Source organism: Pleurodeles waltl, chromosome 9 (assembly GCF_031143425.1).
Source record: "Pleurodeles waltl isolate 20211129_DDA chromosome 9, aPleWal1.hap1.20221129, whole genome shotgun sequence".
In the NCBI taxonomy this organism is placed as follows: domain Eukaryota; kingdom Metazoa; phylum Chordata; class Amphibia; order Caudata; family Salamandridae; genus Pleurodeles; species Pleurodeles waltl.
Window position 1 is genome coordinate 1,053,091,733 of NC_090448.1, and position 17,675 is coordinate 1,053,109,407.

Genomic DNA, 17,675 nt, shown 5'->3' on the forward strand with positions numbered 1-17,675 from the left:
CACAGATTCAAATCTGTATTGCATAGCATTTGTTATCTGGATTCACTGCTTTTTTTCAAGTTTGTTGCTGGAAGTGATGGACTAACCCTGGACGTCTGATGAGGATTTCTTCCTGCATTGGGTTAGGGTGTTTTTTAGATTAAGAAACCCCTTGCTGTGAAAGAATTAAAGACAGAAAACCAGGTGTTGGAAAATGGGTTATTGGTAGGGCAGGTAGGTACCTACACCTAGCAACAAGCCACTAACCTCCACCTAGGTACAGTTAGGTCTCAGTAAATTAATCCCAGCTCAACCCTTGGTAGCTTGGCAACGAGCGTCAAGGCTTAATTTAGGAGACAAAGTGTAAAGCATTCAAATATCACAAACAGTAATTAAATAAAACACAGGAAACAGTTTAAAAATCCAAAACCAATTTATAAAAATAGTTTATATTTTTATCTTTAAAATGACACAAAAACGATTAAAATCGGTTCAGGAGAACCGGAGATATGAATTTTTAAAGAATTATTACTTTTCTAGCGCTTAGAAACAAAAAGCGCCAATCGGGTCATCTGGTTGCACCTCGACCGGGGCAAAGTCAAACTTTCAGGCCGACCGCGATGGAGCCCTGCTCGGCTACAGGTCGCGGGAGGCCTCGGTTAAAAAGTTACCTTCTGACTTAGTCTTTATTTTGAAGTTTTTCTTCACCGGGACGAACCTGCCAGTTGAATCCGACCTCCTGGAGCCCTTGTCCGGATACGCGATGTGGGTTTCCTCGGTGGAGACTTTTACCTTCGGACTTAGTCGTTTTTTCGAGATGAAAATCCTTCGACCGGGGTAAACCTGGATCTTGATCCGACGTCCATGGAGCCCTTCTCGGATACGATGGCTGGGAGGTCCCGGTCAACTTTTTTACGTTCGGACTTAGTCTCTTTTTTGGATATTTTTCTTTACCGGGACGAACCACGAAGTCAGGCCGGGTCGCGGTTGAGGCAAGCCGGCTAGAATTTCCGCGGCGGGTCGGTCCCTCTCTGGAGCTTTTTTCCAAAAATTCTCAAATCTTTTCCAAACTTCTGGGGCTTCACCCAGATGTTCTTTTAAGGTTCTTTTGGGGTCCACAGCTCACCCCAAGGGTCCAGAAGTTCTGTGATGGTCCTTCGGGGGTGCGGAATTCAACTCCCAGAATGCACCTGGCGCAAACTCCTTTTTGGCCACTGGACAGTGGTCAGCTGGTCGCTTTCTTCAGGAGTTGGTGCAGGGGACTCTGGTTAGCAATTTTTCACCTGTAGCAAACAGGGAGTCCCTCCTTGAACCAGTTGAAGCCAGGCAAAGTCCTTCTTGTGGTGAAGCCCAAGTGTGCAGCTGGTGCAGTCCTTCTGAGTGCAGGTTCCAGGTGCAGGCCAGGGGTCCAGCAGGGCAGTCCTTCTTCTCCTTAAGTTCTTTCTTCTTGAAATTTGGTGGGGATCTGAGGCGTGGGTGCAGGTCTGCCAGTTTTATCCTTGCTCCTGGGTGAAAAGCAGGGGGGCCCTGGTTCTCCAATCAGGGACAGGGTCGTCCCCCTGTGATGACCACTTCCTGGGAAGTGTGGCAAAAATCCATCCCAGAAGGCAACAGTCTCTTAAAATCCAACATGGATGAATCTGATTTTTGGAGGTTACATCTGGCTGAGCCCGCCCACTGGTGTGGCTAAAAATCATAAACACACCCCTCTCCTGCCCTCTCCTAATCTAATCAAGGGGGCACCTAATTGTCTGGGGTTGCAGGATGTGGGGGTGTTGCTGGGTGCTCCAAATGTCCTTCTCTGACTTTGAAGACCAGTTTGGCAGCCCTCCCCCTTCCTGCCTCACCATCTGCTGAGGGGAGATTCTCTCCCCCAAGCACATTCCTTTGTGTGAAGCCAGGCCACTTCACACCTCATCAAGGCAGCCTGGCAGAAGCTGCTGCAGGCTGGCCAATCAGAGCACAGCAGCAAAAACAATGCAGAGCTGAAATTGGCAACTTTTTAGGTAAAGTCTAAACTTTTTACCTGAACAAGTTATATTAAATCCAACAACTGGAAGTTGTGGGATTTATTACAACAATTAATTTGATACCACATTCTTGGTATGTAACATTTAAGGAGACTTTAAAATTTAAAATAAAGTCTGCCCATTCTAGCCTATGAAGGCCATTTACTTCAATGAGGGAAAAACGAATTTGGCTGTTTTTACCTCACCAGGGCTTATAAATCTATTTTTATAAAGTCCCTGCTTATAGTTACATGGCACCCAGCCCTAGGGGCACATAGGGCACACCTTAGGGGTGACTTATATGTAAAAATAAGGTAGTTTAAGACTTTGGAAGTACCTTTAATTCCAAAGTCGAATTTGCATATAACTTTAATTTAAAAGCAGCCAGCAAAGCAGGCCTGCCTTTAAAATGACACTGGGCACCTCAGCAGTGCACCTAGGTGTGCACCACCTATGCTGTGGTCCCTAAACCTACATGCCCTACCATATACTAGGGACTTATAGGTAGGTTAACTTAGCCAATTATAATTAGCCTAATTTGCATATTGATTTTACACAGAGCACAGGCCCTGGGACTGGTTAGCAGTACCCAGGGCACCATCAAAGTCAGGAAAACACCAGCAAAAAGAGGAAAATGGGGGCAAAAAGTTATGGGGCCTCTGCAATCAGCCCTGTTTTCTCACACCAGGTTTATATAGCCTGATACTGGTTTTGCTGGCTGATTACATGTAAAATGTTGAGTGGGGTGTACTCCTGGCCTGGTCCCATTTTGCCTTCCTTTTCTAACTGTTGACTCTGTTGGCATTTTTCATGCACAGTAGGGTACTGTAATGAACTCCTTAATACGTATTCAATATTTTTTATTGAATATTGCTTTCTCGTTGGATGCTAAACATTTATAACTAAGAGGTGCACCAGAAGATGCCCACAACTCTTAAGATCACACTAGAAGCAATCCTAAGGTTGGTAGAAGTGATTAAGTACTTGAACTACTTAGTTCAGTGGTACAAGTCTTTCAACTTAACTAGCCACAGGTTTTCTAGTTAAATATCTGTTTAATCTTCTATTCCAAGGACCCTTCTTCCCCCCCCTCTGTGCTGTGGAGTTTGGAGTGGACTTCAGTTTAATCTACAGTCTTTGGAAGACTCAATAATTTTTTTGAAAGTGGGCATTATATTTTTTTAAAATAGTAACTTTTTAACCTGTGAACAGATTTTTGATAATGGTGTTATCCGTCTTTTTACTAAATTATTGTGGAAATTTGGCTTGTTGTGTGTCTCAAGGAGTGGTTCTGGTGCTTTTAAAATACACTGTACACACCTCTTTTCTGAAGGAAGCCTCTTGCTTTGAGCTGTGGGTTGCAGGTATAATTCAAGACTCATAACTGAAGCCTACTTTACTTTGCAGGGCCTTGGGTTGTTATCTTTCAGAGAATTCATGCCCTGCTCTTCTCTTCACGCTTAGTCCGCTGTTTGTGTGTCCATCTGATCACTGCGTGGTGCTGCGGTGCGTGTCGAGCCATGGCTTATGGTTGTGAAATCCATGGACTGTCAATATTGTGCCTCTGCGGACAAGATTACTTGTTGTGAAGGACATTACACGCTGTACTGCCGTAGAAAAAATGCAGTGGAGTAAATGTGGAAGACCAATGGCTTCATATTTGCTGTGTTACCTGCGGAAGTGTTTGTATGAATATTTACATTGCAAAACTGTAGAATGAAGTTCAAGGAATACACGGGAAATAGCTTAGTTAGCTTAGTACAATCAGTGATAGAGTAAAGCATGAAATACAATTTTTGTTTTGACAACAACAGTGTTAATTTGGGTTTTTTGGAATGTTGCTGTTAAATAATTCTGTTAAAACATGATGCTGACCACATTGTCTCTCCTTGTGTTAGGAACAAGCGTTTGATCCATATGAAACATTGTCACAGGACATCCTGTCTCCAAAATTCCAAGAACATTTTAATACCCTTATGGCTAAACCAGCTGTGGCAAAACACTTTCAGGTGAGTGTTAGATAATGGAAGAGAAAAAATACATTATTAATATTTACTGTATTCTTCAAGGAATAGGAGATGTTGGAGCAGAAGCTTTTAATTACTTATAACATAGAAAGCTTTTCTCATTGCAGTACTTATTGGGTCAGTTTTAAAAGGCTATACTGCAAACTATCCTTTAATCCTTGCATTTTGAGTTAGCCACCAGGTGCTAGTGTGTTACATAAGGTTTCAGTTCTGTAGCTACTGTGCTTGGTTTCCAAAAACAGCAGCTTTAACAGATAATGCCCTCTACATGCAATTTTTTTTAAAAAACCCATGTTTTTTTGTGAGTGTGTCTGTTCATATGTTTATCTAGTTTTTGTAGACAATATATTTACTTGCTAAGTATCTAGCAGGTGCTAGTGGCCATACAACACATCCAGCTATTACACTAGTAGTCTCTGAACATCCCTCTTGATAGACCTGACTGGGTAGCAGTGTAGAAACTGTCCTAACGGGAGATGTGGCTGGGGAGTAGGACTGGAAAGGGAACGCCAGCAGTACCAAAGGCAACAAAGGATCATAAATCTGGAATATTTGGGATTTAGTAATTTTCTTCTGTAGAAATGCAAAGAAAGCCGCCAAACACCTGTGTGAGTGCAGCAAGAGATTATCAGGGGCCGGACAACAGCAGAATCAGTGGTGGCTGGCAATGACTGGGAGTTTGGGTGTGGGGGAGGGGCGGAATTGGGGGTTAGCCAGGAAGGAGGCAGGGGAATGGGGAGAGGTGGGGAGGGGTGAAATGAAATGAAAAAAAAATAAAGAAAAAAAAATACCTCTTTCCTACGGATGGAAATGAGTTCTTCTCCTCTGTCCTCTTCCCAGAAGCACAAGGCTTCCAGACTCCCCTCCAATCATGATGCTGCTGTCACCAGCATGATGGCAGCGCCGTGATTAGTGTGAGGGCCATACTTCGGTTCTCACAGAGGGAGTGGTACCCTGTGCACTTTCTCCTCCCGGCTGTTCAATACAGCTGGGTGGAGAAATGCAAAGTGTGCATGTCTGTTTGGCCAAACACACGTGCACTTATGGTGCACCAAACACTCCTCACTCCAGCCCCGCCCTGCCCTAATCTAACCTGGTTCACCAAAAAATAAAGTAGTAATAACGCTTGGTTATTATCATTTTATTTTTCCTTCCCCTTCTGCTGAAGGTGCGGTGGAGGGGAAGTTGGAGGGAGGGTTGACGCTCCTCCACCTTAGCACAGGAGCCGCCTCTGATCAGAAAAGCCTCCAACTAGAACTGTCAAGCTACTAATTAAAATTCAACAAGCTAAAACGAGTACAGGAACCCAGGCTTTGATCCACTTCTACCTAATTCATGCATAATATCACAGCAACACAGCTGCTTCTCGCTCACAAAACAGTCCACACCACTCTAAGCCATTGAATCATAGAACACAATCAATACAGAATTGTAGACATTTTTTCTCATTCATTCTCCTGACACGACTCAAATTGTCAACTATTTAATGCAGCTACTGATTTTAACCCTCGTCACGTGTTTTATTGGTGTCCTCACTCACTTATTATTCATTCCATGTTTTTTTTGTTTGACATTCTGCTTGAGTATAACTTAAGGTGACATTTTTTTACCTTTAATAAAAAAATGAAACAGCAGGCCATGCTGATGTGGGGGAAAATCTGGTAAACAAAAGCAATTGATACAATCATGATGTGGCATTTCGGAGTATATAGAAAGGAAGAAGTGACAGGTATTTCAGGATTTCTCATAGATAAGTAACCACCAAGGAAATGGCTCAATTACTGTAAACCAAAACGGTGGTGCAAGGTGCCATCCTTTAGCACATGGCCATTTAAATACTGTAATTGGTCAATGATCTCGAAACATTGCTCATCTAGGAGCATGCATATGTCCAGTCCGCTAAAAGGCTTGTTTCTGGAAGGCTGTGTTCTCGGTCATATTTCCTGCAGTGTATCTGGGGCACTGCACAACTCCTGAACTTAAGAGGTATCTATCTACAACAATTATGAATGCACTCCAATTAAAGGTGTAATTGCTGCCATTCTTCCAGACTCAGAAATGCGCCTCGGCCTACCTTGCACTCTGTCCTTCTGACGCGGTAGTAATGCAGCAATTTTATGTAAATGCTGTTAACATATGAAATGGGTTTTCAGCACTGTGTGTTGATTTTAGTTGTTGGCATCTCCATCTGCTCTTGTCACTGTGACGGGAAAAACTTCCTGACCTGTGGTGCACCTCGAGTTCTGAAACTACCTAATGGTGAGTGCTGTAGGTGTTCTATCTAACTACTACTGTCCTCCGGAAGTGTTCATATGGCATAAATATGAAACGAGGAGACACCCATTACTGCATGGGTACAGGCAGAATCCGATAGGCACTTTTCTCTAAATGAGCACACTATCCTTAGTGCACAAAAAGTGATAGTGGAGACTGTATATTTCTCAGGCTAGGGTCCGGCACTGGGCCCCCCACAAAAATGTGCACATACATGCTAGAATTATTTTTGGATTCGTATATTTAGTATTTTAGTTTATGACAACTTGGTAGACGACCAGACTTTGCTCTTGTTTTAAGTACAAAGAACACTGGCCACGTTTGCCAGCTCAGACGAGGGTTTAAGGCTCAAGAGGAATTATTAATTTACAAAGTGGAAACTATTATAATGGTAGCAGTGGAGATCGTGTTGCACATCTACACAGTAATATATAATTGGCAAGTGCTATATTTTAATTATAGGCGAGTGCTCTAACCCAGAAACACTACCGGTGTTAATTGTAATGGTAGAAAATCAATCTCTCTTTACAGGGCTGTAATGCTTATACATACTTTTATTTCCAGCTCAGAACATGTATATCCAGTTTCATTAACTATTCAATAGAAGCTGTCCTTTTAAACAGCCGAAGATGGCTGCCTCACTATTCCTCGATAGTGCTGCAACACGTACCAGTGCCTTTATAACGCACACTGATACAGGTACATAAATTATGTTAATAATGTTGTCTTTTATTAAGAAGGTCCCGTCTCAGTAGGCGGGTGCCGCCCAAGTTGTTGTTTATCCAGACACAAAGAGATGGAGACAGGGAGAAGAAACCGAGATTACTAGAATCAGAAGATATCATCCTGCTTAACAGCAAATCCTGTGGTGACTTGAATTTGGACAAGTAATTACATATTGAAGGCTGAGGGTTGATGGGAGAAGATGCGAAGGAGCTATGATATCTGATATGCCCACGTTGGCTAAATTGGGTTTAGGGAAGCGCTAAACTCTTCTATAAGGGACTACATATCCCAGACTTCTTTGTGGCCCCAGGAGGTGGCCATTTTCGACATCACCTGCTCCCACTTGCCATTTCCAACGAGCGCTATAAAGCGCGAGGAGGCACACCACTGCGTGAGAAGCACTAAATTCTGCTTCAAGGGACTACATACCCCAGACTGCTTTGTGACCCCAGGTGGCCATTTTCGACATCACCTGCTCCCACTTGCCATTTCCAATGAGCGTTATAAAGCGCAAGGGGGCACACCACTGCATGGTAAGCGCTCAGGCGGGCCCGTCCATGCCCATCGGAGCCCGAAGGAGGCTGGGCTGGGCCTGCCTTCTTGGTTTTGACTCCCACCTTATTTTATCATGTATGTTTTGATGTAAGGTATAAGCTAATAGGTGGGTCTGCCCTCTCCATAATCTCATTCTTTTTGTCATAGAGGTGTACCAAGGCTTTTAGAGCCCATGGCCACAATATGGGAAGACGCAAACTGCAGGAGAGTAAGGTAGCATCCCCAAACCTCAAAAGGGATCTACAGTTGACTCCTTCCTAACCCGGGTTATGGGCGTGATTGCAAAAGAAATTGACTTGGCTGTAAGGAGGTTATCTTTGGAGCCGGGCGAGGGCCTGAGTGGCGGGCCACTTGAGGGTCCATGCACGGTCCCACGTTCCTTACCCTACTCCATAGGGTGCTCGGATATTTCACCCTTGGGACCCCCCGATGACTCACACCCAAGAGAGGTAGAAGCTGGGAGGAAGTACTTGGTGGACTCTTTAGTACAGACCCAACCTATAACCAAAAAGAGTGTTCTGCCAGGGAAGCGACAGCCCAAGCAGCCAGAGCAAAGAGGTTTTATGAAAAGCAAGGTGGAGGTCCCGGATGGTTGCCAGGAGTGGGATCTTGTACTGGATAAATTTCAAAACATTATCGAGCGGTGTCTGGCTCCAGTCCTAGAAAAGTTATCCAAATTGGAGACATTGATCTCCACTTTGAATTGGCCAGATCCCGCGCTTACCACTCATGGCTCCCAGGTGCTGGAGGAAAGAAGATGTGAGGATAGTCGCCTGCAGGGAAAAGCTGTTAGTAATCTAGAGTTTATGGAGAGGGGCCGTCCTCTCTCAGGAGTTCTGCCTTCAGCTCCTTCTAATGTTCAACCTTCACAATCTCGTGCTGCAGGCTCCTCATTAGGTATTATAAGGTGCCCCTTAAGTTGGGAGGGAAATGGTGATTCAGGGGCAATCCATAGAGGGGTCCCTAGAAATAACGTGGGTAAGGTTGCTCGATTTGCACCATCCAGAAGACTGCCCTATCTGAATCTACCGCCTGAGATTCCCCATGGTGAGTCAGTTGAAAACCTGCAGAATAAGGTCTGTCACTGGCTGAGCCAAAACACTACTTTTCACCCCATGGAATCTAGGAATATACTATTTGTGCAAAGAGTTGGGTGGATTGGTCCTACAAATAAATCCATTGAGGGTGACTGTGTGGTGATTAATTGTAGAACCCCTGGGGAGGTTGATTTTCACTGCCAGGCAACCTTCTATGATGGGACCTGGCATTAGGATTCTGCCCTTGGGATTTGTCTATACGCCCAGCACCCCATCGGTAGCGAGGGGTTTTAATTATCTGGAGCGGAGATTAGGGCTGTGCTCCGCTCCCACAGTATCCACCAGAAATAGGTTCATCCCTGTGTCTGATCTTGGTGAATTAGAAACTGTCACTGTGCCCATGGGGGTTCCAGCTGGGGTTAAGCCAGATGGTTGCGCTCCTCAGGAGGGTATTCCTGCATGCACATCCAGGGAACTAAGGTTCCTTTTGTGTAACTGTGCGGGTCTGGGGAATAAACTCTCCGACCCTCAGTGGATTACTTTCATCTCCCTTATGACATCATATTACTTAAAGAAACATGGGCACAGGAGCTATTTCCTGCAGAGGGTTTTGAGACCCACGTTGTATTAGCAACCCTTTCACAAGGGTCAAGAGCTAGTGGTGGTTTGGCTCTATTATTTCTAGTAACTGCACAGCTGCGAGTTGGCACAGTGATGTGCAGATATCTTCGGTTGTGGTTTCTGAAAAGATTTATTTCTTTGTTGTAAATTTTCATAACTCAGTTTGTTACTCGGAGTGTCAGATTAGGTCTCTATTCCAAGCGCTTCTGATCTCGGAAAAGAGAGTGGCCCCTAAGTTAGGGTGTTTTACTGTCCTTTTAGTGGGAGATTTTAATGCCAAGATAGGAGCGGCCTCTTCGGGTGTAGATCCCCTCCTTATGGATGATTGGATGTCACCTGCAGAACCCCCGGACCCTACAGGTAAACTGCTGTTGATTGAAGTGAAACGTGCCGGTCTCTGCAATATTCTGGAGAAAGTGGCAAGCGGTGACTTAATCCAACCCACTTTTGTTGGGTGGGGAAAAGGGACTATAATTGATTATATTTATTTCTAATTGTTTTGCTGAGTGGTTTACCAAGGGGCTGATCCACAACCAACCGTTCAGTGACCATAATGCCATAGAAGCTAGAACGGTTACTCCCGCTACTGGGACTGTGAACTTGACTCCAGCTGTGTTTGGGCTGATTCCCAAAGAGCAAGGTAGGATGCTCAGCTGGCGGAAAGTTTCGATCTCCATCCTATTAGTGGAGGTTGTTGAGAGATGCAGGAATGTTTTTTCTAGCTCCCTCTTACTATTTGAGGCCCCACCACTGGCCATTCTGGGTGATTTTCAGCCTCTTAATAGCAGCCTCAGATCCATTATGTTGGATCTTCAAGGACCGTTAAAAGACCATAAACATGGATGGTTTGATTGCCGTATTGCCAGCAAACGCCTCCACAAAGTCCTAAGGACCACCCAAGGGACCCCCCACTCTATCAGTGAAGCTAGGGCTGCTTACAAGGAGGCAATAAAATGTAAGAAGCAATGTCTCAAAGAACAGAGGTGGGAGCAATTGGTGGGTGCCTGCAAGCTCGGGGATGTGAGATCCTTCTGGCATATAGTAAATGGGAAGCCTGCTTATTAAGCTTCCCCTGACATTGTAGGGACCACCATACCCCCCACAAAATGGGTTGCCCACTGCGAGAGGTTTTACTGTCTGGACAGTGTACAGTAATTGGGGGAGGTGGACGTGGCTGCTCCCTCTCTGTTGTGCTTAGATTTTAAATTGGAGGAAGTTCAGGTTACCATCTATGTACTTCTATAGGGAAAACGTGGGCTCCGCTATTGACGATTGTTCTTAACGCTGCATCGCAAACTGGTATCCCTAGCTCATGGAAGTCAGCAGTAATGGTGCCGGTTTAAAAAAAAAAAAAAAAAAGGGTGTAGACAGGACCCAGCGTGTTACCGCCCCATCTCTTTGCTGGACTCCACAGTTAAGATAGTGGGACGCATTGTCCTCCTTCGTATCGAAGAATGGATCCAAGGAAAAAAATATTATCTGCCTGGCCCAATAAGGTTTTAGAAAGGGCATAGGGACGATGGAACAGTGCCTTAATCTTAATTTATTGGTGGGGAAATATGTGGTAGCCAAGAAGGGCGCTGTCTACCTGGCCTTTATGGACCTGAGCTGTGCCTGCGATTAGGCTGTTCGATCAAAGCTATGGTCAATCCTGGAAGATCTTGGGCTGCCCCAACCTTTGGTAAATTTCCTCTGGGCGCTCCACCAAGATGTTAATGCGTCAGTTAGATTTGGAAAGGCAGGGGAATGCTCTAATGTCTTTGAACTAGCCAGGGGAGTCAGGCAGGGGTGTTATATGGCACCAATCCTATTTGTATTATATATCAATGGCATCAATTCACATCTAGTTACCCATGGCAAAGATTTTTTTAAAGTAAAACATAATGCCAGCCCCTCTTTATTATATGCAAATGACGCTGTCATCCTTTCTCGCACACTGAATGGTCTTAAAGTTCTGGTGGATCTGTTTGTTGATTTTATGGGTGACCTGCAACTGGATGTTAACACTTCTAAGACACATTTTATGGTTTATGGGAAGTGGAACCCGAAACTTAGACCGCTCTTGATTAAGGATAAGGGGTAACAAGGGTAACCTTCTCATATCTGGGTGTCACCTTTGATGAGCACTGTACGTGGACCAAATATCTTGCAAACCACTGTCTGCGCTTTGACCAGTCATGTGGGGCGCTCTTTAGATTTGCTCGTTTAGTTGGGAGCAAGCCTGTTTTACCATTGCTGCAGATCTACAAGATGAAATGTTTACCTGTACTAGTATATGATGCTGAAATCTGGGGGTACTCCAACCTTATATCTATTCAGAGCGAAGAAAATCGTTTTTGTAGAAAGCTATTAAGGGTGGGACTGGCTAGCTCAAGCTGGTTTATGCATGAGGAGTTGGGTCTGGTCTTTGCAGAAGATCATGCTAAAATTGTGCCTATGTTGTTGTGGAGATCTGTCTGGAGTGGGGAAATGGCAACTTTTAACAGGGATGTCATTAAAGACTACCTCAGTTGTTACCTAAGCCTTGAAATCCTATTACTTAACTATATGAGATCTTTAGCCTTATCAGCGGGGCGCCCAAAATTATTTTTTAATCCTGTAGCATTGAAACGGGCTGACAAAAAGACCGTGAAGGAACTGATATTAACGCAGCTCAGTGAAAGTAGAGAAAATGCGGCCTTGGGGAGTAAGTCAGCCAGGACCCTGATGATTTTAAATACTACTCTTGGCCCAGACCCCTATCTTTCCTTTGTTAGAAACCCGTGGGAAAGAATCCTTCTTACCAGGTTCAGACTAGGTTCCATCCGTTGCAACTTATGCTTCCTGCCTGGCCAATATGAGCCAACTACGATACAAAATGTACCCATGTGACAACGCTTCGCTCCAGACCTTAGAACAGTTGGTCTTTTCTGTAATTTTTATGATTCTCTTAGAAGAAGATTTCTTCTGCCCATTCTTAAAACTAAGGGTTTTGAATCAATATTGCTTATTTAATTAATTTCTTATATTTACAACTGCTGAATGATTCTGTGGTTGCAGGGGCAGTTTCTAACTTTTTTAAAAATGCCTTGCGTTGGAACAAGATTATGAACTTTGGGCCTAGATTTTTACGGCTTCTGTAGATAGAATAAATGATTTCTTTATTTAAGAACCTATGGTCGGGCTATGGCCTTGTTTCTTTTTTAACGTTTTAAGGTTTTTAACATGTCTGTTCATCATATGAATTATGTAAATTGTAATGTTTTTTATTTTTATGATTATTTTTTTTTATAATCGAAATGAAGGAATTTCAATCAATCAAGAAGGCCCTGTATTCTGGCAAATCCTCACTCACTTGTATATTTATCTGTGTACATTCTTTAACATTTTTCAAAGATGCTAACCTATGAAGGGAAGAAACACATTCTTGTTGTTCTGCTCGGCTGAAAAAGATTGATTGGCTCAATTGTTAATAACTTATCAAAGTTTTTAGATGTCATGTAATTTGTGTGTTCCTAAGGCTGGGAAATTGGTCATGAAATATGAGTTTACTTTAACATCATGAAATACTGAGGTGTGTCACCACCACATTAGTATAAATTTAAGGATGATCAGTTTTATAACATTTTCAGTAACACCTGTGATAGCAAGGTGTTTTTCGGTGAAGGCTCCCTTCTTTAATTAGAATGACCCTTGATTCCAACAACTCACATATGTATTTGCATGCAATCTTTATTGTTTCTCACGGTTACTACCCTAAGAGGGAACAAAACACGTATTGGCTGTTTTGCTAGGACAAAAAGATTGATTTTCTAATATTTCAATACATTATCAAACAGTTTAAATTAATGTAATGTGTGTTCCTAAGATAGAAGGATTCTGTCATGAAATATAAGTTTAGTTTAACACGATAAAACATTGAGGTGTGTCACCTTCATGTAAATATGTGCTTTACAACTGCTTTCAGCAAACATTTATTAATGTATGCTTTTGAAATTTGCAAAATGAAAATATTGCTAATGCTCTGAGCTCTAAAGGGCTATTAATGCTCCTTTATGGCGCTCTGATCTGAAATAGAAAGTGGACGACCTCAATGTGAAGAAATATTCAAATAAGATGAATGTTAAGATAAGCATACCAGTAACAAATAATGCATGTGTTATGTCTATGAAGACTGCTTTTTATGTTTCTTTCCTCAGTTAATGATAGTTGACTACTTTATCTTGTTAGGTGTTTGCTGAAGGCTTTAAGGAAGCTGTCCAATATGTACTCCCAAGACTCATGCTGGTCCCGGTTTATCACTGTTTGCACTACTTCGAAGTATTACAGGTACAGTGCAGCAAGCTCCCTACAGTTTTCCCATTGTTAAAATCATGTGTAACATATGCAAATCTGGGTTTGTGTTTTACCTTCATTTAACCTTCATTGCAGTAGAATCATCTTTCGCTCAGATAGACGTTTCAAGAACACATAGGTTCTCTCTCAGTTCTTCTATGGTTGGATCAAGCTTATTTGTTCTTGCAATTTGGATTTAAATATTCACAGTTTTGTAAATATAATAATGTGAATTATTGATTTGGTGGCCCCAGCGTTTGATTTGTATATTTGAGTGCTTATCTGTGAAAAATGGATTAACTGTAATTTGAGAAAGGATAACCAAGATTCTTGTAGAAGGACATTCCAAGCAGTATCACCCCAGGTCTTGGGGAATCTGGCACTTAAATGTTGCATTGACAGCTGTGAATAGCTGTTTATGACAGTTTTATCCGGCTAGTGTCTCTGTCTGATGCAATGCTGAAGACAGTAAGTTCTTGGGGTGCCTCCGCTTGATCCCCAGGTGCAGGGCTGGTGACACACTGGAAACCTAGGTACTTTCAGGTTATGAAAAAAATGAATGCCTTATTAAGAACTTAAGGTGATTTCTCCTCTACTAAACGGTGAACACAGTATATGTAGCCAGCATCTCTTCACACTTTGTAAGCATCCCTATCAAGGTCAGGAGTGAATTCTGGGTTCTTATTAGCGTGGGTAAAGGGAGTTAGAAATGAAGCAAGCCAAGCCTGGTTTTCAGTTTGCCTCATTTCTAAAAACTATTTTACTAGATGATGAATAAAGCACCCAGTTTCTTTGTGCTTTACCCAGCCATTTCGTGGCCCACAAGGAAGGCCCTGCAACTAAATGACCTGTGAGGCAGTATTGCTTCATCTTTTCTATCTTTCCCCATAATATTAAAAATGTAATTGTGTCACTTGAAAATAATGTGTTCAGCAAAGCCAGATCATCTCCAGCTACTGGTAATTATGAGTATCTATTGATTACTATGTTTTTTTTTTTACCCCCACCCTGCTCCTCAGCTCCCTAATCGCCCCCACACCCTCAAAATATATTTATGAATAGCAAACTGGACTTGTTTCTAGAAGTTGGGTCACATCAACAAAGGGATCGTTTGGAAAATTATAGAAGAGTTTTGATAATGTAGACATCTTTACTGCCCCTACTCTCCTCTACCAGGATATGTTTCCTTGACACCATTCTGCAAGTCTTCCTTGTCTGTGGCTAAAAGAAGGAGATAGTTGAGGGCCAACATCTGAACAGTGGAGAGGGCTGTTAGCCCTTCTAGATACGTAATGGCCTTGGTAGCCCAGGATGGGTTGAGTGGGATAATGTCTTTCATGTGTCCAGAGGATTAATTGAGAATCATCACCTCATATTTGGCTATGTTTGCCTTTAAGCCTGAGATCACTTGACAACAACCCAGCTCTTCCAACAGAAACTAGTGGGAGAGCAGAATTACTTGCGATAGCAGCCGGGTTGCAGTGCAGTATGCTGTATGCCAGGAAACTGCTAGCCCACTTAGTGTTTAGTGATAGATAGAAATATACATGAATTGTGTAACCACAAACAAATCATCTAGCTAATTTCCCAGTCCACTCTCTTTCATCATGCTGGTCTCAAACCAAAAAGGGTGCGAGGTATTACAAATCAGCGTTGCCCTAGCTTCAAAATTAGCAGTAATGGATGAAATGTGCATCTGTGCCCACTTTTGCGGGAAACACAATAAATGTAGGCTCATTTTGGACACTTTTGGGACACTTTGGTTAGATGCAGATTGATTTACTATAGAGTGGTACATTTGGTGCCCACATCGTGACACCCTTCCACATCCACCAGCTAGAAAGGTGTATAATGTTCGTCTGTCGGATCTTAACGTCTTCGTTACCACAGATTCTTCAGATTGTATTATGGCGCTGTTGTTGGAACTGCAGGGATAGATAACCGTTTCTTTGCCCCTGGATTCGATTGCCCATGCTTTATTTGGTAGCAGCTTTCCTGGGACTAAATGTATTTTAACGATCTATTACTAGAGTTGTGCTCTGCAGTGACATCACAACTTTTTAACATTTTACACCAGTAACCATGTAGGGTTGCATTTGTCCACTTACTTTAGGGTCATTTTTTTCATTAGTTTGGTTTTGCATACTAAAAAAACTATTATCCCCCCCATTTATGTAGTCTCTATTATGTTATGTCTATTGAAACCACTAGCAAGTTCTGGCATTCAGGTGGATCCTGGAAAGCCCTATATGATTACCATTAGATTACAAAGATTCCCATTCTATTTAAGGGTGATTTACACTTGAAGACAGTTGTGAGAATACATTATGCTGGTCATTTTTAACTAGTAGCTCCCATTTAGATAAATCTGGCTTAGTTAGCATTTAAAGTTGTTCTTTCATTAAAATGTATTTAGGCTGTTGAATACATGACCTCTAGTTTAGTTAAACTGGCAACATAGAAATAACTTTTTAGTGGTAGTGATAGGAAGGAGCATGAGTAAACTTTAGCTTCTGTTGTCTTTCATTCTATGTTTCAGGGCTGAGATAGTGTTTTTGGACCCAACTACAGTTCTATTAATTTTCTTTTGAACATTTGTAAGTGTAGTAAAATCTAAACAACCTTCAAGAAAACACAAAAAGACTTCCATAGACTGGTATATAATTTCAAGTTGTTAAGCCATAAACTTCGTATTAGACTAAAATAATTGATTTGAAAGTTTACTTGTGTCATGATATAGAATCGTAAAAATCTGATTGCACTATACACTTAATTTTGTTGCCCGAGTAAACATATGCACACAGCATGTAGTGATTGATTAGTATGCACGCTTTTCAAATTTTTGAATAACATCCACATTTGTAGATGTGGAGTTTTAAGATTTCATTTATAATGCTAACTGATGTGGTAACAACACCCTTTATCTTCCATTTGCCACATTTGTGCCTTACTCAGGTTGTTTTCTTCTGTCCTTTTTTCCCCAAGTTTCTCTCCTAGTCGTGTTGTAAGGGCCCATTGCAATCTGAATGTCAGGTGAACCCACAGCTTTTATTTGCAGTAGACAGGCATCTTGGACATCTGTCTGGCTCCCAGTGACATGTGGTGGCCACAGTAATTGAACTGTCCCCTTGTGGATCCTCTTATTGGTACCCAGGGGCATACTGTGAGGGCCAGTGCATTTTAAGTGATTTTCCACTGTTGTGTATTCGCCTCCTTTGACCAGTTTATAAAATCAGTCACTCACTCTCTCTCTCTCTCTGTCTTGCTCACTTTCTCTCGCTCTTTCCCTCTCTCTCCTTTTCTCCCTTCTTCCCACCACTTCAGCATGTTGTGCTGATTACAAACTTAGGCTTCTAAATTGTGTTCATTTTTGTGCTGTGCCAAAAGCGATCTAGCATCCTTTTCTGCTGGTTAAAAAGTCACTAAGGATTAGAAGTAAACAACTGTGATGAGGAAATCAGTCTTAACTTAATATTCAAACAGGCCTCTGCCATTTCGTGACAAAGGTTTCAGCTCTGAGAGAACATGTACCCGAGGCACCAACTCTGTCATGAGCAGACTGTTTGTCTTGAACCCCTTCTTGAGTACTATCACATTTTCACCACTGATAGCACCAAATATTGCTGTGAACCAAGTTTTAACACGTAGGTTGTTTCATGGGACAAATGGTGCCATATAAACAAGTATACTAGTAATGAGAGCTCTATGCCATGAGCTGTTTCAGAATTACAAAAATGTATTCTTACTTCGTTTTGACCTAATTTACTTTAAGCTTAACTGATCCGAACAACACTAAAAAGAATTACTGTCTTTGTTGTAGTGCTTGAATAGCTACAATGCATGAGAACAAATCTGAATAAAGGTGTAGGCTGTGACTTTTGTATCGAAGATCAATTACCAGCTCAGTTCAGCTGGCTGTGTTTTAATCCTGATCAACAATTTATCAGAGCCAATTGCTAATTAATAAGTATGTTTAGACTATAAAACATTAAAATTAAACAAAAAAATAATGAAAATAAAATAAAGAGGAGAAATACTAATTGCACCACTTATTTTTGTATATAGTATGCAGAGAACTCTGTGCAGCACACATTTTGTGGTTGAACCCACCACTAGTAGTATGTCATCATTAT

The 17,675-nt window shown here is 42.2% G+C and overlaps 1 protein-coding gene across 1 annotated transcript in view; it reads left to right on the forward strand.

Annotated features, from left to right (window-relative positions):
* The window catches only part of SOS2 (SOS Ras/Rho guanine nucleotide exchange factor 2), a 282,480-nt gene that overhangs the window by 126,255 nt on the left and 138,550 nt on the right, over positions 1 to 17,675 (forward strand). The window contains exons 7-8 of the mRNA XM_069208691.1: positions 3,887 to 3,997; positions 13,438 to 13,536. Coding sequence (XP_069064792.1) covers positions 3,887 to 3,997; positions 13,438 to 13,536 — 210 coding nt within the window. The remainder of the gene's footprint in view (positions 1 to 3,886; positions 3,998 to 13,437; positions 13,537 to 17,675) is intronic.